General features: G+C 35.7%; 2 protein-coding genes across 5 annotated transcripts; one reads left to right on the top strand and one right to left on the bottom strand.

The window, feature by feature from the left end:
- Nucleotides 1–492: 492 nt before the first annotated feature.
- Nucleotides 493–26,075, bottom strand: mcph1 (microcephalin 1). Of its 4 annotated transcripts, none has more exons than XM_011484518.4 (15): nucleotides 25,945–26,075; nucleotides 25,537–25,580; nucleotides 25,351–25,442; nucleotides 25,156–25,274; nucleotides 24,557–24,641; nucleotides 24,011–24,122; nucleotides 23,805–23,936; nucleotides 23,630–23,710; nucleotides 21,619–22,677; nucleotides 20,045–20,160; nucleotides 17,000–17,037; nucleotides 16,739–16,901; nucleotides 16,574–16,651; nucleotides 1,408–1,645; nucleotides 493–1,327 (listed from the first exon to the last, which is right to left on the bottom strand). In XM_011484518.4, exons 2-15 carry the CDS (start codon nucleotides 25,568–25,570, stop codon nucleotides 1,275–1,277), a joined length of 2,400 nt encoding a protein of 799 aa, XP_011482820.1. In that variant the 5' UTR covers nucleotides 25,571–25,580; nucleotides 25,945–26,075; the 3' UTR covers nucleotides 493–1,274. The 4 variants fall into 4 exon arrangements, with proteins under 4 accessions (XP_011482820.1, XP_023819272.1, XP_078788127.1 ...); XM_023963504.2 differs by having other exon boundaries at nucleotides 21,619–22,674; XM_078932001.1 differs by lacking the exon at nucleotides 25,945–26,075 and adding an exon at nucleotides 25,815–25,889 and having other exon boundaries at nucleotides 21,619–22,674.
- Nucleotides 5,096–16,008, top strand: angpt2a (angiopoietin 2a). Its single transcript, XM_004077414.5, has 9 exons — nucleotides 5,096–5,582; nucleotides 8,223–8,378; nucleotides 9,808–9,929; nucleotides 10,380–10,618; nucleotides 12,014–12,141; nucleotides 12,564–12,665; nucleotides 13,152–13,318; nucleotides 13,679–13,809; nucleotides 15,211–16,008. The coding sequence occupies exons 1-9, from the start codon at nucleotides 5,322–5,324 to the stop codon at nucleotides 15,381–15,383; spliced, it is 1,479 nt and encodes a 492-aa protein (XP_004077462.2). The 5' UTR covers nucleotides 5,096–5,321; the 3' UTR covers nucleotides 15,384–16,008.
- Nucleotides 26,076–27,036: the final 961 nt, after the last annotated feature.

Here is a 27,036-nt window from a genome sequence, read left to right as displayed (position 1 = left end):
GTGACAATAAACACTTTGAATCTTAAAAGTTAAAACCGAAATATGGTATATATGGGGAAAATAGCAGAGCAGAAAGTTCAAATAAATTGAAGGGATTACCCAAGTCAAGTTAATTAGCCCCATCAATAGAATACTAAGTAATGCAGTTATTTAAGTTGAAGTGTTCAAATAATACATTGAACTGTCTTGTTTTAGTAGCACCAAATTTGCCCAATTTCCTAAACTCATAGAAAGCTTTAGTCATTGAGTAAAAATGTAAAAAAATTAAAAATAAAAAGGAAATGACTTTTCATTTCTAGTCTAGCTTCTAATAGTATTTGAAAACATGCATTACTTTTTTTATACTACTTGAACAGTGATGTGGCGCTCGAGACAAAAAAGCCCTCGTTCAAGTTTAAAATCGTTTTATTTCATCAAATTTAAATTCTTTAAGCCCGTACCAAACTACAGTTCAATTAGAAGTTTTTATTATTATGAAAAATCAATGCAAAATAATGGTTTATATATTTTTAATATACGTTTCTATGAGTTCATCACATTGTCATCGCACAACACAGTTTGTAATCCAGAAGTGGCAGGACAACAATCCCACGTACATTTAAATTTTGCATCAACTCCAGAAAAAAAAAGAATAAGAAAATAAATAGCAGATCCATTTTCTGATATTTGAGTTTGATGCTTTTAACTTTCAAAACTTGATTTTTGACAGTTTAAAAATGTAAATACATAAACAGAGATGGTAAAGTTTGTATTTTTCATAAAGGTGAACTGAATGGTGTTGGAAAACAAGTCATGTGGTCCAAACAACTCCTAATACCAGATTATGTAAAAGAACAGAGCAAATAAAATCAACAAACATACAGATAAAGATTTTTATAACTTTCTTTCACATTAAAAAAAAAGAAAAAGCTTCTGTTTGGAGACCTGGAACCTGTGAAACCTTAACAGCTGATCTTATTTTCTTTAACAAAGTTTAATGGATTAGAATTACCTCAATGATACTATAAAAAAATGTATTTTATTAATAAACATCACAAAACATCTTAAAGGAGGAGGTGTCCCACTGGCTCAAACCTTTATAAATCACATTTTCAGAAAGGAAATTAAAAATTCACAGTAGTGGTTCCTACCCTTTGTTAGAAACACGAAAACAATTAAGATCCAAACAACAGAATCTTAGGAAACTGAAAACTTTTACATAAATCAATTTTAAAAAACTGATTTATTTTATAGAAAAAAAATCAACATTCTGTAGAAAATATACCGTGTGGCTCTTACTCCAAGTCGTAGTTCTCATATGGTAATACCTTCAGATTAGTGATGCTGTCTGAGAACAAACAGACAAACATTAAAAGACTGCATTAGAGATTTGACTTCTAGTACAAAGATGAGTAGAATAGGCCTTACCAAGAATCCACTGCTCAGACAAAATCCTGTTTCCCTCTGGTCTCCGGCCACTGTACTTCCCAATGCAGATGCCTGCCTGCCGCACAGTTTTGCAAACGGCTCCCCCACACAGCTGAATCAGCTCCACCAGACTCTGGGGGGGTGGCTGGGAGTGCTGGGACACAAACATGGCTGGCTGGTCTTGGAACAGGTCCTGTTGGTGTTCTCCAGCAGAAAGATGCCTCTGGAGACGGCAAATCTAAAAAAAAAAAAAAAATTTAAAAAATCTCTTTTATCCCACATTCAAATTTAACCCTTAAATTGTGGATAAAAAGGTTGCATCACTGAAGCAAACAGATACTTATACTATTTTGTATGAGTTCTTCAATAAAGAACTATAATCCTGATGGAAAAAAACTGACACATTTGAAGCCTTCGTATGTTTGTGTGCTCACGACAATAGAAAGTACCACATCATTCTTATAATAAAAAAAACAACAATAAGTATTAGTTTAAGTTGTAGTAGGTTTAGGGGATGTCATCTGGACCTAAACCTACTACAATGGAACCAACCTGGATGAATGAGAGTCTTCATAGACATATTAGCTTCAGTGCTAAATTGTTGTAAAAAAAAAGATCTCTTCAGTTTGGATGTCAACTAAATAAACAAAATGTTCAAATAGTGGGAAAAAAAACAAAAGTAGGTTAACTTCTTTAATTAAAGACCCACTCCAACAAAAATGGTGCTTTTTGTGTTTTTAACATGTTGTTGTGGCATTTTTCTGATGATGGAGGACATGTATTAAGAGGAGCTGGAGGAAGTGGCGGGGGCGAGGGAAGTCTGGGCATCTTTGATTAGACTGCTGCCCTTGCAACTCGGTCCCAGATGAACATAAGAAGATGGACGGTTGGAAGCTCAGACTTATATTTCGGAGTATTTCTTTATTCAATCATAGTGAATCAGGAGCAGATGAAAAAATGCAGTTTGAAAATGATCATATTTGTGACGTAGAAAATACACTGGGTGGGCCACAAGCTCCCTTCTTCTAGCTCTCTGGAATGGGGAGGGAAAGGGAGGGCGGGGCTGCCCCATGCCAACAGTCCTGCCCAAAACTCAGAGGCAAATTTCTGATGAACTCCTGCCACTGATAATTAAAAGACCACTGAGAACGCTTTGAAAATTGTTTAAAAGATGTTCAGAGTGGATCTTTAACTTAGGCATAAATACAACTCAAAATGGTTCTTTTAAAAATATATATATTATTTTCATTTTAACTTTTTCCTCAACTACAAAGACATTTTTTAAATTTATCGCAGGACAAAAAATAAATTTTGAGTATCTTCTTTAAGTGCTTAAAATATCCCTAATTAATGCAAGAGCCTTTTCTTTCTACTATTAGAATTCAGGATTGATGTCTAGGTGACAAAAGTCATAAAAATGATTCACAAAAATCCAAGAAGAACATAGCAAAAATAGCAAAAGCAAAAATAAAACTGAATTCAAATCACTATTTTAATAATACAAAAAATTAAGAAGGGAAAATTAGAAAACAATAATTACTTCTATATTTTCCTTTTATTATCACTTATTTTTGTATTACTATTATTGTTACTACTACTACTACTACTACTAATACGACTACGAATAATAATAATGAAAGAAATGCTTTGCATCAAATTATAGCTCTGAAACTCATTTTCACCTGCTGTCTATCACACCAAACCCTTTAAAACAATTGTACAAATAAAACATACTTACAATAAATCAATCAGATATTCACATTAAGAACAACGTGACAACTTATTGGAATAAATACTGACATTTGAGTTTTCATAAATATTTAGTTTTTTTTTGTTTGGCAAATGTTTTAATGTTTTTTTTCATTCAGTGAGTACATCCCTTTTTAAAATATGAATAACACAAAAGTCATGAATTTGACCCTGTATTGACAGCTTCTTAGGTGAAATACTGCAACCAGCCTGAAGGTGGCTACAGGAGCTTTAACAGAACAGCAACAATGTGAGCTGGAGACTCACCTTGATTGAAAGGCTTGATTTTTTTCAACAACCAGAATAATATGAGATTTTTAAAACATATAAACCTCCTTAAATCTTTAAGATGTTAAACACAATGTAGAAAATCATAATAAAACATAATATTTAACCATCTGATAGTGTATCACCTTAAGTACAAATATCTACTAAAGAGATGTTTGTCATCCGTGTTCAGATCTACAGCTCTAACTATTCTCAGAGTACCAAACAATCACATGTGCATATTAAATATAAATAAAAGATAAATAAGGTGATATTTACATCTTTCCTTTACAAATTATTGTTTAATTAGCATTAACATTATTTTCTTTAATTAGAAAGTATTTGCTGATGCCTCTATTGCCCAGTAAAAGATACATTTATGTTAAAATGCAAAGATCCATCATTCCAGTGAGCATTAGTTTACTTTCCAAATGGCAACATCTCCCTGTCAACGCTGTTCTCCCTTCGTTTTTGACTCCTCGTTAGTGTGGACATTGTAAACATTCCCATATATCATCTCCCGTTCCTGCTCCAGTAAATTAATCAGTCCTCCTGCTGCCATACTGTTACATTAATCATGCCAGGCACAAGTCTGCATGCAGGCAGCCTTGAATAAAAAAAAAGAATGTGACATTCCCCTATAGTGGCATACAGTGTGTGCTACTCAGTTCAGCAGATGTTGCACGCGTTGAAAACATGAGGAAACTGTCTGCTGTGCGTTTTGAATAGGATGCGGCCTGGTGCCAACATAAATGAATGAAAGGCCCCTGGAGGTGCTTTCTGTCTAAATGAATCACCGTTCCTGTGCATTCCTCTCACTCCAGTAACACTAAAAAACACAAATTGATGGAGATTATTCAACTTTAGTGATTCAGTCTCAACACCTGTAGGATTTCACGTTTCGGCAATGACGACCAGTCCTTCCTCTTTGCTAATGTGCCCGAAATATGTTGCATTTCCGATTGATTACATCAGCTCACTTCCTTTAATTCTGCCGGGAGGCTTTCCTGTCAGATTATATATGTTGGAGGTGACAGGGAAAGGTGGCTATAAGGAGCTCATGTGACAATGTAAAGCTCTTCTAAAGGTCACATTCAAATAATAGTCATAAGAAAGATGGTTATTCGGAGGGATTCTTTGGGGGTGTTGGGTGTATGTCTTTCCAATTGATCCTTCTGTCAAAATGATCAAGTATGATCATTTTATTTTACCCAGGGGAAATAGAAAGTAGTTGTTTTTTGGGGAGAATGTGGTTATCTTTTATTGTGATAGATGATAAATTCATAAGAAAAGTGCAGCTGGGTGTGCAGCTCCTTATTTAAACAAAGCAGTAAAGGAGGTGGAAGGGGGAGGAGTGGGTGTTTCATGTCACATTCTTGTTTGTTCCACACCAGAAAACAGTTTTAATGAATGGGATGGACGCCGTTACTATCAAGGAGTGTGCTGAAAGTAGACAGCAGCATCCTGAGTTGCCATTCATTCAGAGCTGAAAATAACATGTGGGTGTTGAAGAGGATATAGTGGAGGATGTGTAGTTTGTGTATCTGCTCCTGTGTGTTGTTTAGAGTCTTGAAAGGGACCTCCGCTTCTCTGCTCTTTCACTGGTCAAACTGAAAGGTGGGAGTGGTTTAGACCCACAGTTAGGAAGTTTTAACCACTTTGGAAAGTGGTCGGGGGCTTGATGAAAGCAGATGCAGTCGGACGCACACTACCTCAAATTCCTGATGGCTTACCCTCCTCCTACCAATGAGAGGTAATAAAAGGAATCTGAAGGACTTCAAGAGAGTTTACACTTGAATGCTGCAGGGAAGAGACAAGCAATCACAGAGAAAAAGATCAAAGAAGCTCCAAAACTCCAAGGGATTAGATCTGAATTAGTAGGGGGAAAAGGCTCTGCTATGAAAATGCTGAATGTGGACCTGCTGCTGTTGGGCTTCTTCCTTGGCCTGGAAACAGGACACGGTGGTGCTAGTAAGAGACAATATCAGATCCAAAATGGACCATGCAGCTACACGTTCCTATTGCCTGAACAAGAAAACTGCCAGAGTCAGAACGACTACAACTATGCTGTTCAGAAGGATGGACCCACAGATGAGTCTGCTCAGAGGCTGGAGCAGCTGGAGATGAGCATGGAGAACAACACACAGTGGCTGCTTAAGGTACAACGTCATCTCACTCTGGACTTTCAATGGTAGGAAGTGAAATAAACCAGGTTGTCGTCTGACAATCAGCATCTACAGTGTAGGCATAGTAATTAATAAATAACTAAACTTCTATTTGATCTTATTAAAGTAAAGAAAAGGAAATAAGCCAACTATACAGACAAATTCCAAGTAAAAATTTACTTTAAAAGTGGGTTACTTTTGGTTCTGCAATTAGAACAGTAACTTCCTGATAAATAAATTTTGTTCGTGCAATTAGATAGTTTAAACTCTTTGTGCTTTTTACACATTAACAGTCACATTTGAGGCATTGGGCAAGGCAGGAATAACCAGGTCCATTCATGAACATATTTAAAGAATTTTACCAAACTCTAGTACTTCATTAATATATAATGTGTTTAGAAAAAGATGCAAAACATATTTATCCTCTAACCAAGAATAACTGTCAAAAAATAAAAACTCCTAGTAGAAAATGATTTCTCGACAGTTGACTAAAAATATTGGTGGATGAAATCTGAATTTAAAAAAAATTTAAAATGCTGTCAATTCACTGCTTACAGAGAGTAATCTTTGATTTGTGATAAAACAACAGCATCTCATTCCTTAATTAAAACCTAAACACTTCTGACCTGTTTCACAGAAGGCAAAGATCTCCCAAAGACAGTGTTGATATCAACTAAAACTCAGTAGCACATACATTCATCAAATCTACATCAGATGCAAATGTATCACATTAAACAATAAAAAGCTATTCATTTGTCCTTTATTAAGATGTTTCAGTGCATATTTTTTGCTCCAAATCTGTCTAAATAAAGTTGCATTGTACAAGAATGTGACAGAACATTTGTTTATCAAACAAAACAAGCAAAATTCAGAAATAACTAGGTAACAGAGTCACATGTCTGTGTTCTGATCACTAAAAATATGAATGTCAATCAAACCAGGACGATGGACATGATAGAACTTTGATTGTTTATAGTCACAGATAAATAACAAGAACCGACTGGAGAGATACAAACCCAAACCAAAAAGTGGAATTAAATATAAGCATCATGTTAACCACATTTTATAATGTTTTTTTTTTTATCAGTCGGCGGCAAAAAACGTTAACTTTCAAATGAAGAAGGAAATCCGTCCTTACTTACGGATGCTTTTGAGGCAAACAACTGATTAGATCACCAACTGTCAATTAGACTTCCTGCCAACAAATTCAAATGACGGTATCCCATAAATCTGTGCATCCGAAGACATAAACCGAGAAACCAAGAGAGGAAGTCCGTGTCGATGCTAATGGCTTCTCTTTTATCAAAGATGATACTACTGCCGTGTGGGATTGCCTGACTGACAGATGAGTAAAAACAATCAAAAGGCAATCACTCACTGCAAGAGATGACAAAGGCATTCGGCTGACGCGGGTATCCAGTTGTGCACAGTCCCGATTGTCACGAAGGATGTAACTCCTCACTCAACACTTCCATCCTGTTTACGAGTCGTGTGACCTGATTGCCACTCAGGAACACCATGCAGGAAATAACTTAATGATTAGTCTGGGTCTAAATTCAGTCATTCTGTAAGGTAGAAGAACGCATTTCAGAATGGGCAAGGGCAGCTGGCAACTTACAATTGTTTCAGTTAAGAGACAGACATTACATTACAGTTACATTATCACTCTGGCAGAAATATATGAAAGAATAATATGTGTAACGTTTTTCTTCAATTTGAACAACAAAAAAGATTTTTTAAAGTCCCACTCCAATCATCTTTTGATCTATTGTAAAAGAATTCCCAGTGGTCTTTTAATTATGATTATGCAATTTTCAGCCCTAAAATGTGTAATTTTCTAGGACATAGTTTCTGCAGAGCAGCAGGAGTTCATTAGAAATTCACATCTGAGTTATGGGCGGGACTGTTGGCACAGAGCGAACCTGCACCCTTTTTCACTTCCTGTTGCCAAGAGCTCTCTAGTTACACTCTCTCCCGCTAGTTTACAGTCCGTCACACCCCCTACATAACATTAGTGGTTAAGAAAAATGGCGAGCAATATTGAAGCAATCCAGTCGTACAGTTTTGATCCAGATAAACAGCTCGGACGAGGATATCAAATACATACATGGATCTAGTCATCTACAAGTGGAGGCATCAGAATGGAGCGGAGTATGGAGCTTGTGGCCTGCCCAGCGTGTTTGCAAAGTCATATTTACAAGCTTTATCAAACAGCATTTTTCGTCTGCTCCTGATTCACAACAACCCTAAAGGAATTCTCAGTCAGAAGTGCAATTTGAAACTTCATTTTCTTTATGCGTGTTCTCCATAATCAGAAAATTGCCACAAGAACATGTTAAAAACACCAAAAACACAATTTTCATTGGAGTGGGTCTTTAAACCACTGGACTGCTTGACACTGTGGTGTCTTCAAAACATTACAAAGGCTAAAACCTGTGAAAGGCTGTCATCAACACAACAATTAAATATGTCCAAGTCCCACAACACCAATCTGCCTCCATCATAACGTCACAGGAATATTTACTACATATAACATTACTGCACTTTTTTCCACCTTTCATATGCTTTCCTAGGTGTTTTCTGATTTGTATTCATCGGATGTCTAATGAAAAGTTTCCTCCTTTTGTGCTCCAGTTGGAGAACTACATTCAGGACAGCATGAAGCAAGACATCCTCTATTTCCAACAAGCTGCTGTTCACAACCACACAGCGACAATGATTGAAATTGGGGCGAACCTGCTGAGTCAAACTGCTGAGCAAACAAGGAAGCTAACAAACGTGGAGGCACAGGTGAGGCTGCGTGTTCTGCTTTTTCCCCGAGCATAGAGACAGCTGCAAAGAGTGCAGTACGGGCAATTGTGCCGTCTTCCTGTTGGTTTCACACAGTCTCATGTCGGAGGGTTGCATTTTTTTTTTGAGAAGCCCTGACGAATAATATTTCAAAGTGTTAAAAAAATAAGCAGCGGGGAAAAACAGGGTGAATGCGTCAGTTATTATTGTGGCCAACACGTCAATGACCTTATGTGAGCCAACTGCACAGCATTTCCTGTTATTAGCACACTCCTGTATTCCCAGAGAAACAGTCTATCAGTTTGTCACAATCAGACATCCGTCTGTTCAAAGACATCAACAGCTGAATTGGAGACATAAAGCTAGAATCCATGTAAACAACCTGCTTTTTGCTGAGTTCAGTTCCTTTCGAACTCGGAAATAAGTGGCAAGGTCCCCAACCGCAGTTCAATATGTGTACATCTGTCTGTGAAAATGAGGGGTATACAGAAGTTTCCACAGCTTCAGGTATGTCTGCTGTCATAAAATGCTTTGTTTTTTTTCTCCATGATGATTTTCCCTTTAAAAAATGTTTTTTTTTGCTCAGCCGAGACCTGAAAACAATTTAAACGTGTTTAAACTCAATCAAATATACTCAGAATTTTTAAGCAGATACACTTTTTGTAGTGAAATAAGAAAAGTATAGAAAGGTAAGAAAATGAACGTTATTTAAGGGAGGGGGACACTGAATATGAAACCACAAATTGGTGTTTTTGTGCTAAATCAGTGATCCGTTACAACCAGGGATACCACTATTTTCAGTTTAAAATCGAACACTTGCTACACCTTTAACCCTTGTGCTATCTTAGATGACCCCAGCCTTACATTGACATGTTCTCCCTACCATGACAAAGGTGGATAAAGGTGTCATGTAATCCATGGACACCAGTGAGGATCACAAATCATTGAAGAAAAAAGGTTCAGAGCACTGTCTAGTGGGTCTAGATGACCCAACTCCCAATGTTAAAGTGCCTAGGATAGCACAAGGGTTACACTGAATCATTGGGGAAAGTGAATCGTTACATCCCTACTACATACTAAAAGGTTTATGCTGAAACAATTTAAACAATTGTGCTAAATTTAAGGATTTTTTGTTTTATTATATTACACCAGTCATAAAAAAAGCCAACTCAAAGGTTTTTCTTCATTGTTGGTTGCTTATTAGCAAATTAAAAAACGGATTTTACAAATCTTTAGTTTCAGTTGTCGCTTTGTAACACATTAATTATATATCGAACCAAAACAAAACCAGGGAAAGATAATCATTGCATCCCTAGTTACAGTAATATAAGTCCAATTTATAACAAACAGTTGATGTTGTGCGCAGAAGTCAGTCCTTTGGAGGTTGTCTTGCTGTTAATTGCTTCACCTTGTTTTCTTTTGGCTTCAGGTAATTCATCACACAACACGTCTGGAGCGTCAACTTCTTGAAAATTCATTGTCAACCAACAAGTTGGAAAAACAACTCATTGTCCAAACAAATGAGATCAGCAAACTAAATGACAAAAACAGGTGAGGATCAGCTATTTAAAGGAAAAAAAAGAAAGTATGTCCTCTATGTTTGAATGTTCACAAATCTTTACAGCAGATCAGGTTTTTTGTTTTGTCAATCGGTTCTCTTTTATTGTGTGCATGAAAAGCTGCTCCTTTTCAGATCACACATCTTTGTACTAATATATGTATAATTTTCTTTTTGTCATGTCTGAACTATTGTGACTTTGCCTCAAAACATCTGATGTGAATGATCCCTTTCATATCATCTTCTATCATCTTGTGTGTCTTGATCACAGTCAGCATCTTCAGCTCTACCCACTCTAAACAACAAAATAGCTGCTTTCTACCTCTTTGAACATTTTTTTGTTTGACTTTTGCTACCACTCTTTCATCAATCCACTCCTGCTCTCTGCGCACTCTCAATCCTCCCAGCAAAATAATGAAACTTGTGCCTCTGCTTCTCCGCAGCTTTTTAGAAAAGAAAGTGCAGGAGATGGAGAAGCAGAGCCAGGTGGAGCTCAAGGCTCTGCAAGAAGAAAGAGAGCAGCTCCAGACTTTAATGTTGAGGCAGACACGAATCATTGGTGAGCTGGAGCAGCAACTACTGAAAGTCTCTTCCAACAACTCCGTCCTTCATCATCAGCAGCAGGAGTTGCTGGACACCGTGAACGCCCTCATATACACACTGTCTGCTGGATCTGCTCAAGGTGAGCAACCGCTCTCTCTGGACTTGCTTTCATTCCCCGCACCTGGAGCGTCGTCCACATGTCACAGGTTGAAGCAGCGGTGCACCCTCAACATGTCACCTGTACCCCCATTACTGTTTGTGCGTTTACATTCATATTAGACACACAACAGAACGTGATGTCTCTGGACTGTAAGATAAACCAGAGGCACCCAGAAATAGAACATGCTCAATGAAACCTCTGAGCTGACACTCATGCTGGGCTGACAGATAATTGCCACATATTATCAGAACATCTGAAGACCGTCCATAAAAACACGTCATTTTCACACAATGCCAGTCATTTACCCAATTTGGAATAAGAGGAAAAAAGGTTTAACCTTGCATTTTATTAGACAGTATTTTCAGTCGCTATAATTTTCATAGCAACTTCCAAGCAGATTTTATGTTTTATATATTAAAGATCCACTCAGGATATATATATATATATAAACAACATGTAAAAATATATTTAAAAAAATAAGGCTTAAAATCGAATTTACGAGTATTTCTTTATTCAGATAATTTTGAATCAGGAGCAGACAAAAATGAGAGATTATTTAAATTAGGGATCATTTATTACATAGAAAATACTTGGGGTGGCCCCAAGGTCCCCGCTGCTCCCATTTTGATGCACCCACTGACAAATCTTCATTTTCCTCATCTGAGCTGGCATCTATCTGGCTGAAAACTGTACAAGTGAATCTAAGATTGCGCGTCATTTCTGTTGCATTGGTAATGTTAGGTAGGGATTGCGAGGGGCTGTAAGATGGCAGGAGGGAGTGTAAACAAAGGGATGATGGGAAATGTGCAATTTTACTGAACGCCAACGGTTCCGTCCATAACTCAGAAGTGAATTTCAATTGAATTTCACTGCTGTCCTAGAAAACAAGCTTTTTGATTTTGGCAAAAACGGCATATTCATAATTTAAAAACGCACTGGGGACGCTTTTGAAATACATCGATAGATGATCGAAGTGGGAGTTTAAGGGTCAGTTATAAATGACCCATTTTATTATTTATCCATTCTTGTGTCCAACGCAGATGGTTCTCTAATTTCTTTTAATTACCAGATGACTACAAAGTTTGCAATACTATCTGTCTTAATGATGAAATCTACATTTGGGCAACGTAAATACAAATATACCCTGACTTTTTCTATCATCAACCATAAACAAGGAGTTTATTAAATAAGCCCCAAATGATTGCGATTTATACTTAATCATATATAATGTCAAACTAAAACAAGTACTTAACAGAATTGTCCTTTAAATTGCTTCAATTTCATTTTAAACTTACCATCATCTCACTTTAAAATGTCATCTAAATGCTCCATAATTGTGTTATTTCACTATAACAAAGCAAATTTCTTTTGCAGTGCCCAAAACTGTGATGATGCAGGACACTCCTACTTTCTACACGGACTGTGCTGCTGTCTACACGTCAGGAAACACACAAAGCGGCGTCTATACTCTCACAATACCTAACACAACCATGGAAGTAAAGGTGAGCCTGACTGATTACTCCGAATTCCTGTTAAAAAACAAAACAAAACAAAACAAAAAGGCTTCTCACTGGTTCATTAAGATTCACTCAGCATGAGCGATGGATTTCCACAAAACTAATTTATTTTTTGTAAAGAAAACACTGTATGTGCACCAGATTTACTGTGAAAAAAAGTATGACTAAAGGAAAGGTGATTTAATGAAAATGTTCTCAACTTCCAACGATAAACATACTTGAGCTCAAACTGCAGTCGCCTAAGAAACTACTCAGCTACTGAGACCCAATTTCTGAAACTTCTCCCTGAAACGAGTTGGATTCATCAAAAAATAAAGAGACTTTAATCTTATGATGTGATATTCTGTCTCTATTATATTATATATAAGTACTAATCATGAATTACATGAAATCTCTTGTGCTTGAAGGCTTTCTGTGATATGGAAACAGAAGGAGGTGGGTGGACAGTCCTACAAAAGCGCTTTGACGGCCAAGTTGACTTTCACCGTACGTGGGAAGAGTACAAAAAGGTAAAGACAACCAAGGAGAAATTCTTACCAAAGTAAAAAATAACCAAGGCTACTCTTTTTTTTTTTAAATCTTAAATGCACAGTGACCTTTTTTTTTTGGGGGGGGGGGGGGGGGGGGGACCCTGTTTTCAGGACACGGTGATTAAGCCCACATCTACTCTTAAACAGCACTTGAAAAGTCAAAAAGAAAAATCAACGTGTTCAGGATCGAGTCAGCAAACTGTTCCTGATAATCTCTCTTTTAGTAAATGTACAACTATAGCAAAAGCTATTTCTTTTTGAAGAGGGTTTTATTTAAGAGTATTTGTGTGTCCCTATCAAATGCTAGGCTCTTTGTGGAGGGAAAAAAGAAGCTTTCAGTTTTTAATAAATCAGGTACAACGTGTTCTTTGATGCTCCACTCTTTAATTTATTCAAAAGCAACTCGAAAGGTCTGTCAGCGGAGTTTGCAGAAAGTGTTAATTCCTTTTTTGTGTGTGTTTGCAGGGATTTGGAGAACCATCAGGTGAATTTTGGCTGGGAAATGAGTTTGTCTCTAGACTGACAAACCAACGGGCTTATAAACTGAGGATTGAACTGAGTGACTGGGAAGAAAACTCTGCTTTCTCACAATATGACCAGTTTTCTCTCAGCTCTGAGGCACAAAACTACAAGTAAGTTGAGCCCTGAAAGCAAACAAATGAAAACTCCTTCAAGATTTACATTTGTTTTTGTGTTCTGTATTGGTTCTGTGCAAAAAAATGTTATCCCTCTGATATTAATTCTGTAAATTATGACGCCTACTTTAGAGTTGCTTTTAAAGCCTAGCGAATAAAAGAAAATATATGATTTATTGTAATTGGACAAAGAATTACCTTATAAAAATGCAGAATGACGCTATAACTTAAATTGAAATCAATTTAGTAACTACCACAGGCAAAGAACTCTAAAGGAAGTTGAATTCTGCCTTTTGAAGAACAGCAATCACAGGTTTCCTCCTCCTCTTCCTTCAGTTTTTCTTTTCTCTTTCACAGGATACACCTTAAAGGCTACAGTGGAACTGCAGGCAAAATAAGCAGCATCGGGCAGCCAGGAAGTGATTTTAGCACAAAGGACGCAGACAATGACAAATGTGTTTGCAAATGTTCACAACTGACAACAGGAGGTAAGGAACACAAGCGTATGAAAAACTTGTGGCTCTCAGTGCTTACCAAGAAAAGTGAGAAGTTTCTTTGTTTGCTGTAAGCTCTGGTTGTGGAACAACAAATCTTGGCACTTGCCCTAAAAATGTTCAAGGGCATCGTCGGGGCCATCGTACTTCTGCTGCTGTGTCAAACCACACAATTAAATCAGACTTAATCACAGATCGGGCCATTAGGGAATTCAGCAGCGACAATGGCTTACATTAATAGCCTGGGAACACAGCATTTCCTTCTCCCCAGTTGAAGTGAAAAAGTCCACCTCTGCTTTCCCTTGAAAGTGACTCTCCAGCCAGACGTCTGTCGATGTTTATGTTGGTGTCTGCCAAGAGTGCTCTAAAGGTTGAAAACGGTAACCCCAACCCTTTTTCCCATGACAGGTCTGTCTCTGCAAAACCACATTGTGGTTGCTGAGTGGACTTGGGTCATTCAAAAGAGCAAATACATAATTTTTTTACAGCTCGGTCCCTGAAATTTAGGTATGAAACAAACAAACGAACAAATTTAGCCTAATTAACCACTGTATTTACCCTTTCAAGTTGCATCATCAAAGAGTATGAAGAATATGACATTTTTTATCAAATGTGTGGGAAAGTACAGTCACACCGCCCTTGTCAATGTAAATACACATAAATACGAGTTTCGGGCTTGTGGGTTCAAAACTCTTGTGTAGCGATGCACATTTTTAAGACCGTTCTTCCCTACAAAACGTGCGGCCAGTGAAAACGTACTTAAACCGGGTCAAACTTTGACCAATCAGAGACTTGGATTTAATAGTGGTGTATGGATGGCGTCCCCTCTAGTTCACAGAGTTGCAAACCGTTTGAAATTGATCATGGAAGACAAACCAACAATTGTGGTTTGTGCCCAGCTGGAGCTATAGACACCAAGACTTGAATTAACTTATGAATTAGAGCTGTGAAACAAAAAGGCTGGAGCAAGATTCACAAGATTTCCACAGAATCAGCGTTTCGCACCAGGTGGTGGACATGCACTAGTTAGGAGTAAAAGTAGAAGAAGCCTTTTCTTTCTTGTCCAGGGTGAACACCATATGCCGAACGCGCTTTAGGCATATAAGAACGCACTTGAACACATGTCACATGTCCCGTTCTGAAACCAGCATGAAAATGGGGAAACTCTATTGGACAGAAGGGTTTTTAAACTCTAATCCACAGCATGTGTAATATACAGTCATGTAAACTCTTTCTGAAAGGTCCTCTTTTCAATGTAATTCTAATAAACTATTTTCCATTTTCGTCAAAAAAAGGGTACAAAATAATATGGGTACACAGATTTATGATAAAATTGATTGATTATAATGAATATCTTCTTTTCTAACAATAAATAAATAACTTTTTTTTTCTTAGGCTGGTGGTTTGATGCCTGCGGTCCATCCAATTTGAATGGCATGTTCTACCAACGAGGCCAAAACGCCAACCGCTTCAATGGAATCAAATGGTACTACTGGAGAGGATCAGGCTACTCGCTGAAGTCCACAGCGATTATGATGAGACCAGCAGACTTTAAAGGCTCACTTTAAAAGCAGAGCATGTTTAGAAGAAAATGGAGAAAGGAAAATGCTGCTCACCAAAAATAAGAAAAGCTGGGGGGGTTAATAAAAAAAAACATGTTTATAAATTAAATGTTTTTGTCAATTTATATTTAATGTGGAGAAAATTGTGAAACAAAGCCATGGGCACATTGTAATTGTAATGAAAGTTATGAATTTCATTTCAATCCAAAAACACATTTACCAGGAATTTAGGATTATATACATTTGTAAAAAGACTATGGTACAATGTGCAGAAAAAATTTCCCAAACTAATCATCGTTTTCTCTTAAAATGTAAATATCATTGTAAAAAGAATAGCAGAAATAACAGTTTTGCCTTTAATAATATATGTAGATTTTTTTGTTTAATTTATATGTAGATATTTAATTTTATTATAGGATATTTTTCATTTATATGACTTTATCTGCTGTACTTTGGCACTAGTTCCTACGCCATAACATTTTTTCCTGTTAGATTCTGATTTTTCGGGGAGGACTTTTTCCTAATACAGAAATATAAATAAATTGACTTATCACAACAATATTTACAACATTTGAGCAAGCTTTTATGCAGTTGCATCCACTATAAACTCAATAAATTCATCATGTTACAAGTTTGTTTTTTGTTTTCATTCTCTCTTCTTACTAATAATAGATAACAGTTATTTTTTTAATGCGCAGCACATCCTTAAAATAAAAGAAAACACTTGTGTTTTCTATTCCAGGCTATGAAATGTGGTAAAGATTTTCAATGTCATGTCAGAAAGACCCAATGACAAAGACAAAACATCAAATGATGGAGACTAATTAATCAACATCTGCAGTGACCTACAGAAATGAAGCAGGTCAGATAGAAGGTCAGACATCTAGGAAATTATCACAAAGCATACTAATATTTTCCTTATTTATCTCACCCAGCAGAATAAAAAAAGAGGTAACAGGTTATTGTTTGATGTGATTTCGACTTAATCGCTTGTTGGTTATTAAATTTCTTTATCATTTTGATAATCAAAATTCATGGAGTAATTAAAAAACATTTTAAGGTTAGTGTTCCCTGGAGACTAGTAATATCAATATTCCATGAGTCCCTGATAAGTGACTGCATCTTTATTAGGTTTTATTCCTCTTTAATACATTTTTTGCTTGCAGTTTTTAAGGAATATGTCACATTGAGCTTACTTGTGCTGCAGGAAACTGATCTGAAAGTTCATATGGTTCCTCTGGAATCCACTGCCTTTGCTCCAAACACCACAGAATCTGCTCAGTAAAAAAATTTCAAGACAAAAATCAGTGCTTTCACAATAAAAGACAAGATTGTTTTTCCAGTCTTTACAATCTCAGTACCCATTCAAAAGAGAGGATCCAGCAGCCCCGTGCAATGCCAAGCAAGATGTTGAGGGTCCGCCTGTGTCCCCCAGACACAACATGAGTGGTGCTCTCACACACCTGGTCGACGATTAAAAACCCACCCAGCGTTTGCACTACTTGCACCACCGTACTCTGCTTCCTACATACAGGCAGGAGGCAAGGAAGCAACAACACAAAAATGATCCTTGTTCAATGCTTCACAATGGTGTTTCACAATAAGGAAAAAGCAGAACTCACTCAGTTGGCATACTTGTCATGACCAGTGTTCTCATAACCTGCAACAGAAAAAAATGTTTCAATTTAAACCAAGAACTGTGATGAAGTTTAATCAAAACATTTTTTTTTTCGTTTCTTATATTTAGTGACATCCTTCACACTCTAACCAGTCACATACAAACAAATGCAAGATTGTTGATATAAAAAAGGCACTGATGTTTTGTTTTATGGCCAAAAAGTCAACAGAATGAAACTTGTAAAAGGATCTAATAAAGAGAAAATTGAACATAGCAACAAATCTAAATATATTCTTTAAAATATTGTCCTTTTCATGAAACTATTTACATCCAGTAAACAAAGGCAGAGCTCTTAACAAAGGAATTCTTTCAATAAAACCAGAATAAAAACAGAAAAGCATTTTTTGTCTCAAAAAAAGCAAAAAGTACTAAGTAAATCTTGCTGTAACATAGTTTATGATTCTAATAAAAGTAATTATTTTGATGTTTGTGTTATTGTTGTTTTATCCTGATTTTTTTTTCTACGCGTCTCTTGTAACCCATTTTATTTCTCAAAAGGTCTTGCATTGCCAGGCCACAGCTAAAATCAAGATTTTTATTTCTAAATCTGTCTTGCTTTGATAAATAAATCTTAAATAAATAAATACGTATTCCAAAAACAAATTTGATGAATAAATATAACAATTTCAAATTGGGTAGTAAAAGTTTAAACAGTCTACAGGGACATAAAAATGCTTTTATTTTGTCGGCTAAATGATGAGATCTTCACTGCATCTTTAGCAAGGATTTTTTTGTGTTAGAAATATATATACATACATTTTTAAACATGATGCTATAAAAGAATCAAGTTTAGAACAGAATGTTCTCCTAATTTCCATTAGAAAGGCTTGCGCTTGTGCAGCCACATACTTTGGCACACGGACAGAAAGCCATCATCAACACAAACACCTCGGCGGTGGTTACAAACAGGACCACCACGCTCTTTTCCTGCCACGCCAGTATCTGCTCTCCCGGCCGGAAACCTGAGGTTAAGGCCTGCTGAAAGTTAAAGAGCCAAAACAGCCCACAGCCCACACCTGCTCCTGTCAAATGTCACTTAACCCCTGAAAATGAACTGAGATAGTGTTATTGGGGTTTAGGTTGTCAATTAAACCCTTTCTGTAGGGATCGGTTTCACTGTTTTAGTTTTTTTATAAAGCAAACACGTGTTTTTCAAATATTGTAAAAAAATATTATAAGGAAAAGGATTTTTAAAAACCTTAAAGGTTCCTCCAAAGAAACATCAGCTCTTCTTCTAAGAGGAACATATTTGGTCGGCTGCACAGGAATCTGACTGGCAAAAGTGGACCATCAGACTAAATGTAAAGTCCTATCAATGTGTTGCAATTCAGATCAATTTAAGTTCATTCTTTTCTGTGAGTCTTAAATTCCAGTCATTACAAAGAAGATAAAGAATTTAAAAAAGGTCCTTTATAATTTCTTTTTTTTTCAGTTTGCCTGAGAAAACTGAGGAACTGAGAGATCTTGTCAAAAAAAGTCAGACTGCAGGTTTTCAACAAAATATAAAACCCTCTGTACTTATAATGGATAAGCATTAATTTATAGATGCCAAACAATGACACAAGAGAGTTAAAAACAGAAAGCTGCATAAGCACGTTGAATCAGTTCCAGTCTATGCTAGATGATTTTAGCAGAAATACTAATTCTATTAACTCAAAACAGGGGTTAATAGAAACCCTCCTAAAATATTTAAAGCAAAAATTTAAATTGGATATCGTAATAATTCATTAGAAAAACATACATAAAATAAATTAAGAAACCAAAAGATTCTTGAGCAGGAAATATTAAAAACATAAGGACATGTTATTCAGCTTTTGGTTATATTTCTACTGAAAAAGAACAACTGTTATTTATTTACCGTACTCAGTCTCAAAGCTGAGTAAACCCATTAGCTGAAAAAGCTTTAGGAGTATTGAAGGAAAGGAACTTGTTTTGGTCCAGTCTTCTTTAGTTTTGTTAAAGTTATGCAAACGTCATTCCTGTTGGTTGAGGTCCGGACTTTGACAGAATTGGCTTTTTGTTTAAGTTGAAGCCAAATTCCCTTCTTTCAAACTCATTTAAAGACTGCATAACAGATTTATGATGTCTGTAAGTAAAGAAACATCTGAGCTAGGAGTTCTCAAAATTACAATCAGACAAAATAATAATAATGATACTAAAAATGTAACGATATGACAGCTGTGTTTATGTAATTCCTTGTTTAAGTATTTCCTGTAGAAGGGTCATGGCCTGTCATAGCTGTAGGCTCTGGATGCATCTCGGTGCGTGCGTTTACGTCTGGTCCTGAGGGCTTCCTGTGTTTTGGCTCTGTGACGGCAGCGCAACTTCCTTGCTTGTGAAATGCACCTGCAGCTCTGTTTTCGTTATGCTAGCAACCTCAAAAAGCTGGAAAAAACAACAACTGTGTGTCATTCTTGTCAGATGACTTTTATTGTTGTCTTATCAAAAATTTAACAAGGATTACCAAGCATTCTATCACTGACCTGAAGCCCTGTTATGTACCATAATATTGATAGCATTTACACAATAGGGGCCTCTGTATTAATGTAAGCCAGTTAAACAGACGTCTAGCTCCTTAGAAGTCGGTGTGACTGCAACCCCTTGGACTATCTCACACCTTGCTCCTATAGTCACTCCTGCAGAGAAACAATGCTTCAGAATTTCCTGCGTTTGTACAAAACCTGTGAACTCCAACACTCAGGATTTGTTTTCCAGAAACGTATTTTCCTTAAACATCAAAACTTCTATGCAGCTCTTTGAAAAGTCCATCTGGGTTGTGAGTCCACCCAAGTTCGACACCTGCTCACACCTGACTCACACTAAATTATAGATCTAGACGTTTATTCCTCTTTGCTTTGTGATGAAATGAAAGGCACTACTGCGAGGTCAGAGCAGATAAAACCAAAAATATATTCAATAAATATCAATCAAACTGCATCCTGACACTGAGCAAACCAGCCAAACGATGAAAAGGTCAACACCATCTTACCTTTGCTTTGTTAACCATTCTCTGAAGACTCGAGTCGTCTTGCTTATAGAGATTTTCTTCTGCTTCAGGGGGGATCTCTTTGAAACCAGCTGCACCCCTGCATTCATTTCCTCCACCTACGTTAGAAAACAACACAACTTCAAATGGGGTGGGGTGGTGTCATGTCACTGAAGCGATCACACAGCTGGTGGCTTTTGACAAGTGTGAACATTTCTACTTAATTTACACTTCATTTCTTAATGTATTCATGCATTCTGACAGCAGAAGAGGCTACAGAAGGAGAAATCTACTGGAGGCAACGCAAGACTATTCCCTAAATTTTGACTTTGTCTGTTTGTCTCCTAAAATTCCCCCAAAAAACCTACTTCATCTTTCTTGACACAACTCCGAGTTAAAAAATGTAGTCAAATTGTGAAAATAGATGAAGCTACGAAACAGTTCTCCACCCATTAGATAAAAAAAGGGATATGAATTAAAGGAAAAAAATCTAACATAAATAATAATAAAAAACAACATTCAAATCACAAAAACTACAATTATTTATACATTTTGCGCTTCTTGTATTTAGTGACTGGAAAGATTTGGAATGGAAACTATTTAAAAAAATCTACCCATGTTTTTTTCTTTTACAGAGAGGTGACGTTGTTTTAGTTTTAGCATTAAGTAATGAATATTCTTTTGTATTTATTTGGAATCCCACTTCTTCCTCAATTAAGTCACGTTCTCTCCACATTATCCTCCAAACTCCTCATCTTAAATACTGTGAATTTTATCTAAAAAAGGATGATTGTTGAATTTAAAAAAAAAATTTGGTACAGCAAAAGTCTGCTTTAATAAAAACTTTGATGTGGCACTGAACTGAATCTTTGAGGGGAAAAAAAGAGATACACTGCGAAAGAATAAAAAAATAAATGTATAGTTTTCAGACAGGTTATGAATGCCTACATGCAAAAAAAAAAAAAAAACTCACATGAGCCTGGATGACAGGACAAATCCTTTATAAATATTGCTATGGTGGACGTAAGATCTCAAACACCTCTTTTAAGGTTAAACGCCAAGCAGAGATCAATGCAGCTGTTTCCACAATGGACCTTTTATGCAGCTTTTTTGTGTTTCACAGACAACTGAAGACATAAAAAGACTCACACTGTTTTTTAGTCAAAACATCTGATCATCTCCACAAGATTAACTTTTGTAATCAAACCACAAATGTTTTTATAATTTTGTTTTTAATTCATCTTTGATGTCAAATTTTAATCAATGAATTAATTAATACAAAATAGTTTTAAGCTGAATCATAACATAAACCACATTTTTTAAACTCATTAGGGTATATTTATGTTCAAACTTTTGCATCAAGCTATTTTAAGGCAAATTCAGAGCCCAGTGATACAAAACTCTAAACAGATTTTATGCAAGCACTGATGCTTGGGGGTGGGATAAAACGTACTGTTTAGAGTTCAAACAGCATTATTTAGTTGAATTATTGAAAAAGCAAAAGGTAAAAAAATAAAATAAAATGCAAGTCCATTATTTTTGCACTTCCTGCGTCATCTAGAATCCTTATTACTCACTTTCCAGGGTTGAAGAAAGACCTGGGAAATCAGACTCCTTTGGGTGTTCTTCCCCTGTAGGATCTTTTGCCTGCAGTGATGGTGGACCTGATGAGGTTGCTGGTTTCTGGCTGTCAGCAGCATCATCTTCGTCTTTCCTGGTGCTTTGTGTTTCAGCCATCTGTGGGCTGTCAGGTGCTGGGAGAGGCGCTCTGAAACACCAAGGCTCATAGCTTCCAATTGTTTGCTGTTCTAGATGTTTGCCACAAGAATTTTCCTCCAGTTTCCGCTTTTTTTCCCCCTTGGTGTCCGAATTGCTGTTTTCACTTCTTTGCTTTCTCTTGCTTGGAACAGGGCTCAACTCAAAGGGCATCTGAACATGAATGTCTTGGGGTAGATTGGAAAAAACAGACTTCCGGTGGTTGGCTGGAGAAAAGTAATCCTCAAACACATCACTGCCTCCATCCGTTGTGCCAGAGGCAACGCTTTCACATTCACTCGGCAGAGAGAAAGCTTTAATCAGTGAATGCGCTACTGATCTAGATTTTTTGGGTGTTTTCCTCTCAGTCTTTTTGACTACTGATGTTTCCTTTGACATTTTGGTTGTAGAGTCAAGTAAAAGCGTTGATGTTGAATGGCGTCTTGAAGACTTCACAGAACCTTTACAGGATTTAAACGTACGGTTTTTATTTCCAACTTCAACATTTTGAGGGGACAGGTGGGCTGATTTTATCATTTGAACTCCATAGGAACCCTTAGAATCACCAGATCTGTCCTGCAAAGGGCTTTCTAAAACAGATTTAGACTGAAGTTTGTCTGTTGTCTTTTTCTTGTTTTCATTTGCTTCTTTATCCATTTTAAGCTTACTGCTTTTATTCCCTTCTTCATTCATTTCGAGGTCAAAGCGTGGAAAGTTACGCACATGTGAAATCCGTCTGGGAACATCTTGACAGGGTGATGACAGAGGACTGATAGAATGACCCCGATCTTTAGCTTCAACGTGTGATGTTTCCTCTTCATCAGACGAACAACCAGGTGAAGAGGCAGAAACACAGGAATCATCATGTGGCTGGTCATCTACTGTCAATCAAAAAAAAAAGACATTAAAAAAGTTTAAAAGTTGTAACAAGTGTTCATTTTCTTGACTGCTTAGTGGGGACTTCATGTATTAGAAAGACTTTCAATCAAACCTTCATAACCTTTTGTAACAATAACACACTTCCACTACAGCCAATGTCCTTCACACATATACACAGTCACACAAAAACTTCTGCAACATCCATATGAGAAACTAAAGAAATAAAGTAAAACCCCACATCAAAAATATATATACCAAAAAATGTAAAAAAAAACACCGTTTAACAAGCACCAAGCATGCTTAAACACACAAACAGTTTATTGTTTCCGATACCACACAGTGACACACTCCTCATCAGAAAATGTGCTGATATTTTTTCTAAGTATACTTATAAAATTCATACATTTTAATAGAACATACAAAAAGATTAATGTTAAAAGACTTACTTACAAATAAGTGTTTCAACAAAATCACAGTTGACCACATATGTCATAATATGTCTGCACAATAAATCGCAATTATATCGCAATATCAAGGTGTGCAATATGCATATCACAAAAGATGGTTACCTAAAATGTGCAAAAACAATCTTATGGCAGCTGAAGTATTTAATCAAAAAAATCCCTTTATGCTGTTGACCAATCGGATGGAGCCCTTTTATGTTAGACCCTCGCCTCCTATATAGACGAGGGTCATTTGGAGAATAATTTAAGTTATAAGGACTCTTATTTAAAATAAACTGTTGCAGGGAAATGGAATTAATGTTTTTTTGGCTTTTTTAATATTTGTTCATGTTATATTGTCATCGCAATATTGATCATTCATATCGCATATTGCAAGTTTTCCACATATCATGCAGCCCTAGTTCATTATAATTATCTGACATATATAGGAAGGTTTTGTCTTAGAAATTATTCATTTTTTTAAGAAAACTATAATTGGCAGATTTCTTACACGTAAACTTGAGGACAGTTGGTGACATCCCAAGATCAGGTTTAATCCCTGTAGGTGAGCAGGATTCAGCGGTTTGTGAAGCTGAAAAAGAAGTGACATTTCAATACTTTTTGAATGATTGAACTCAATTTCCAAACTTGTTCAAATTTGGTCCTAATAAGTTAAAAGAATGTACCTGTTAGTGACGGGTCTTCCGGTTTGTCCTTCATGTCCTTCAAGCGCTGTGCCATGTAATCTGACCTTTTCATGGAGGGACTGTAAATTATTCCATTCTCTTCATCAATAATAATGGGCGATAAATCTGTAACTGTGAGTAAAAACAAGAAATTACCAGTACACTGCATCCAAATTTTTATCAACACATCTTTAAACAGATGTTACCTAGAGGCCCTTTTGAAGGTAAATCTTTCAACATCTTGTTTAGTTTTTTCTTTTTCCGCCAGTCATTTTCAGTTTTCCTCTCAGGGGAATTCTTAGGTAACATGCAACGATGCTACAGGAAGCAGGAACAGAAAACAAACTGTTTAGAACATAAGCACGGCCTGCAGCTCTGACCCTACTGACCCTACAAGACAATTTAGAAAGTATTTGCTTTAAGATTGTACGAACGCTTAATAGTATAAACGCTTTTTACAGACTTACAAAAAGAAAAATTCACCTTGCAGATTCAAAATAATACAGTGAACTCCTATGGAGTTCTATCAATACCTGATAGAATAAATGTCATTCATTAAGAAATACATGTTTCAGTTTAAAAATAAAAAATATTTTTTTACTAACAATTCTATCTATACAAAAGCACCCACCCATCAATCAATATTAATATATTCAGACCTGTTGCATACCTACATTTACACATTGTTGTCAAAATCAAAACACACAGTTTTGTTCTTCATTAAACTTTAAAGTCAAATTGAATAAACTCACTTTTCTGTTCTTTATCACAGGATTGCTTTCATCATTTGAAGCTGGAAATAACTCCTCATCCACACGTGTTCCTTCATCAAAACATCTGAAAGAAATGTGACCAAAACATTGAAATTATCTTAAACAACAAAATGTGAAGCTTCACGATGAAACATGTGTAAATAACTATTAGGAGTGTAACTATTGTTGTTATTTGTCATTGAAATTGATCTACACACCGTTATAAAAATACTTATAATTATTAATATTAGATTTATTATTATATACATTGGATACCATTTGAATTGAGGCATGGTAGGTATATTTTACTATAATGCAAAAACATCACAGCAAGACCACACAATCTTTTCACACTGTTCAGTACCCAGATTTTTTTTTTTTTTTGAGTGACACTGGTTGAATTTTTGGCTAAAGATGTCCTGGATCGATTTTAGGTCAGTGAATTAGACGGTTTAAAATAAACCAATTTAAAAGGAACTAAAAATTATTCAATTAATAGAAAAGTGGTTAAAATTAATGATTGCACCCCTAATAACTATATAATAAGATAGTTCCTGTTCTAAAAAGTTACAAAAAAAAATCAAATAAAATCACTGTACCTTTGTATCCACAAAGCAGAAACTAGATGTACATCACTTTTCTTAGCATTTCTCCATGTGGTTGCATGTCCACTGTTGAACACGACGTGAGTGACCTGCTTACTGAATCTTTTTGACACCTTAAAAAGAGAGAACATCAATTAGATCAGATAGAGCAGATATACTAACAGGCTTTAAATATAAAATCTTTTTTACCTGAGCTCCCATTTCTTGTAGCTGAGGAATAAAGGATCTTGAATAGTTTGCCCTTTTGTCAGATGACCACACATCCACATAGGCAACGACATCTGCATATAAATTTTAATGAGCGATTTTATGAATTATTATTATTAAGGGTATTTGCATTTATTTCACATTCAAAACAAAGCAATTTTATTTTACCTTTAAGAACAGTAGAGTTGCTGCATGTAGTCATAGCCAAATTGCTGAAATGGAATCAATCACAGAGATTATTTACAGTTGTTTGTGTTTATTATGAGAAATGACTTTCATGCAATGATCATCTTACACTAAAGATCTACATATGATGTTAACATAATGCTGTTTAACTAAACGGATGTAATAACAAAGACAAAATAGAATACTTGTTACGCAAAAGTGAAAGCCAGTATTTTTTTCGACATCCAGAGCTATTTGGTAAGCTAACTAAAACGGGATACCTGTTAGCATTCCCCCTGGTTTGTGTGGCACTTTTTCTGCTACGCCAACATAACAATAAACTTAAATGTTTACAATGACAAGAAAACAACTGTTGCAATTTCATGTTTCATATTAATGTCGTGTACTCACCCCGAACAAAAGTGCTGAAACACAACTAAGCGTTGACACTGTGTTCACAGTTGGCGCGGGTCGTTTGTGTAAGAGGTGCATCATGGGAAAAAAATCTCTCATTGGCTGATAGCGTAAAACGTCACTTCCTTTCTTGTTCTCATGCAGATATTTTTTTCTCTTTTTTTTAATTATTTGTTAATTCATAATTTACATGTCCCCTGCTGTAATTATTTTGTTTTAAAATATTATAGTCATTATTTTGTTCTGTTTTGCGTTAGATGCACTTGTCGACATGTTCAGTAAATGTGCTTATACTCAGTAAAAATGTTTATAAAAACAATTATTATTATTTGTGACTCCTGTCTATTAGCAATATTGCTCGTTTTTATCGTTTGTTCAATGTAAATGGTTTAATGATTCATCTAAAATGAGATTTAGAAATCTTTCTTAAAGAATTAGCTTTTATTTTGCAACATTTTCTATTATCAATAGGCTTTTACTTTGTCTAGTTTCAGTACTTTGTTAAATCACACCTCACTCTCTTTAATGGCCCTATTCATCTGTAAAAAAATTATTTATTTTATTTGTTAATGTATTTTCTAAAAGAAAATGCAATTTTTGTTCTTGTCCTAGTTTGGACATTTACCCTAAAATAAATGTTGGTCATCAAAAACAGTCCATTAACAAAGGAACCCATTATAAAATAGTATAATCTAATGGTAAATATATATATATATATAGGGTTGTTGATTTAATGGGGTTTGTTAATGTTTTTTTTTAATGTTTTAATGTTAGTTTAAAAAAACATGCATAATTAATGTATGTGCTTAGGTTTTTGTTAATATAAAAAAAAACAAGAAGATTAGAATTTATAGCTAAGAATTATTGTAATTTGCTTTCTTTTCCCTTTGGACTGTTTTTATGCTTGTTAAATATATCATGTCTGGAAAAATGTTTTAAATAGATAAAGTAAATGAATACAAGAACATTTGTGGGACCCAATTGGGTCTAACAAATTCACAAAGTTACAGAACATATTTTTAAACTTTTAGGTTACTTTAAGACCACTCATGCTTTTGCTTCAAGTTTATTTTGCTTTTTTAGGTTGTA

This window comes from Oryzias latipes, chromosome 15 (assembly GCF_053564925.1).
Source record: "Oryzias latipes strain Hd-rR chromosome 15, Olatipes_Hd-rR_3.1".
NCBI classification, from domain to species: domain Eukaryota; kingdom Metazoa; phylum Chordata; class Actinopteri; order Beloniformes; family Adrianichthyidae; genus Oryzias; species Oryzias latipes.
This window is presented reverse-complemented; position numbering and strand designations above follow the sequence as displayed.

Bases quoted from the DNA above. Each gene is read 5' to 3' on its own strand.
- angpt2a (XM_004077414.5), top strand. From the start codon at position 5,322: ATGAAAATGCTGAATGTGGACCTGCTGCTGTTGGGCTTCTTCCTTGGC. The intron at 8,379-9,807 runs GTGAGGCTGCGT...TTTTGGCTTCAG, and splicing joins TAACAAACGTGGAGGCACAG to GTAATTCATCACACAACACG. The intron at 10,619-12,013 runs GTGAGCAACCGC...TTTCTTTTGCAG, and splicing joins GTCTGCTGGATCTGCTCAAG to TGCCCAAAACTGTGATGATG.
- mcph1 (XM_011484518.4), bottom strand. From the start codon at position 25,570: ATGACTACATGCAGCAACTCTACTGTTCTTAAAG. The intron at 25,443-25,536 runs GTAAAATAAAAT...ATTTATATGCAG, and splicing joins CAACTCTACTGTTCTTAAAG to ATGTCGTTGCCTATGTGGAT. The intron at 24,642-25,155 runs GTACAGTGATTT...CATTTCTTTCAG, and splicing joins TCTGCTTTGTGGATACAAAG to ATGTTTTGATGAAGGAACAC.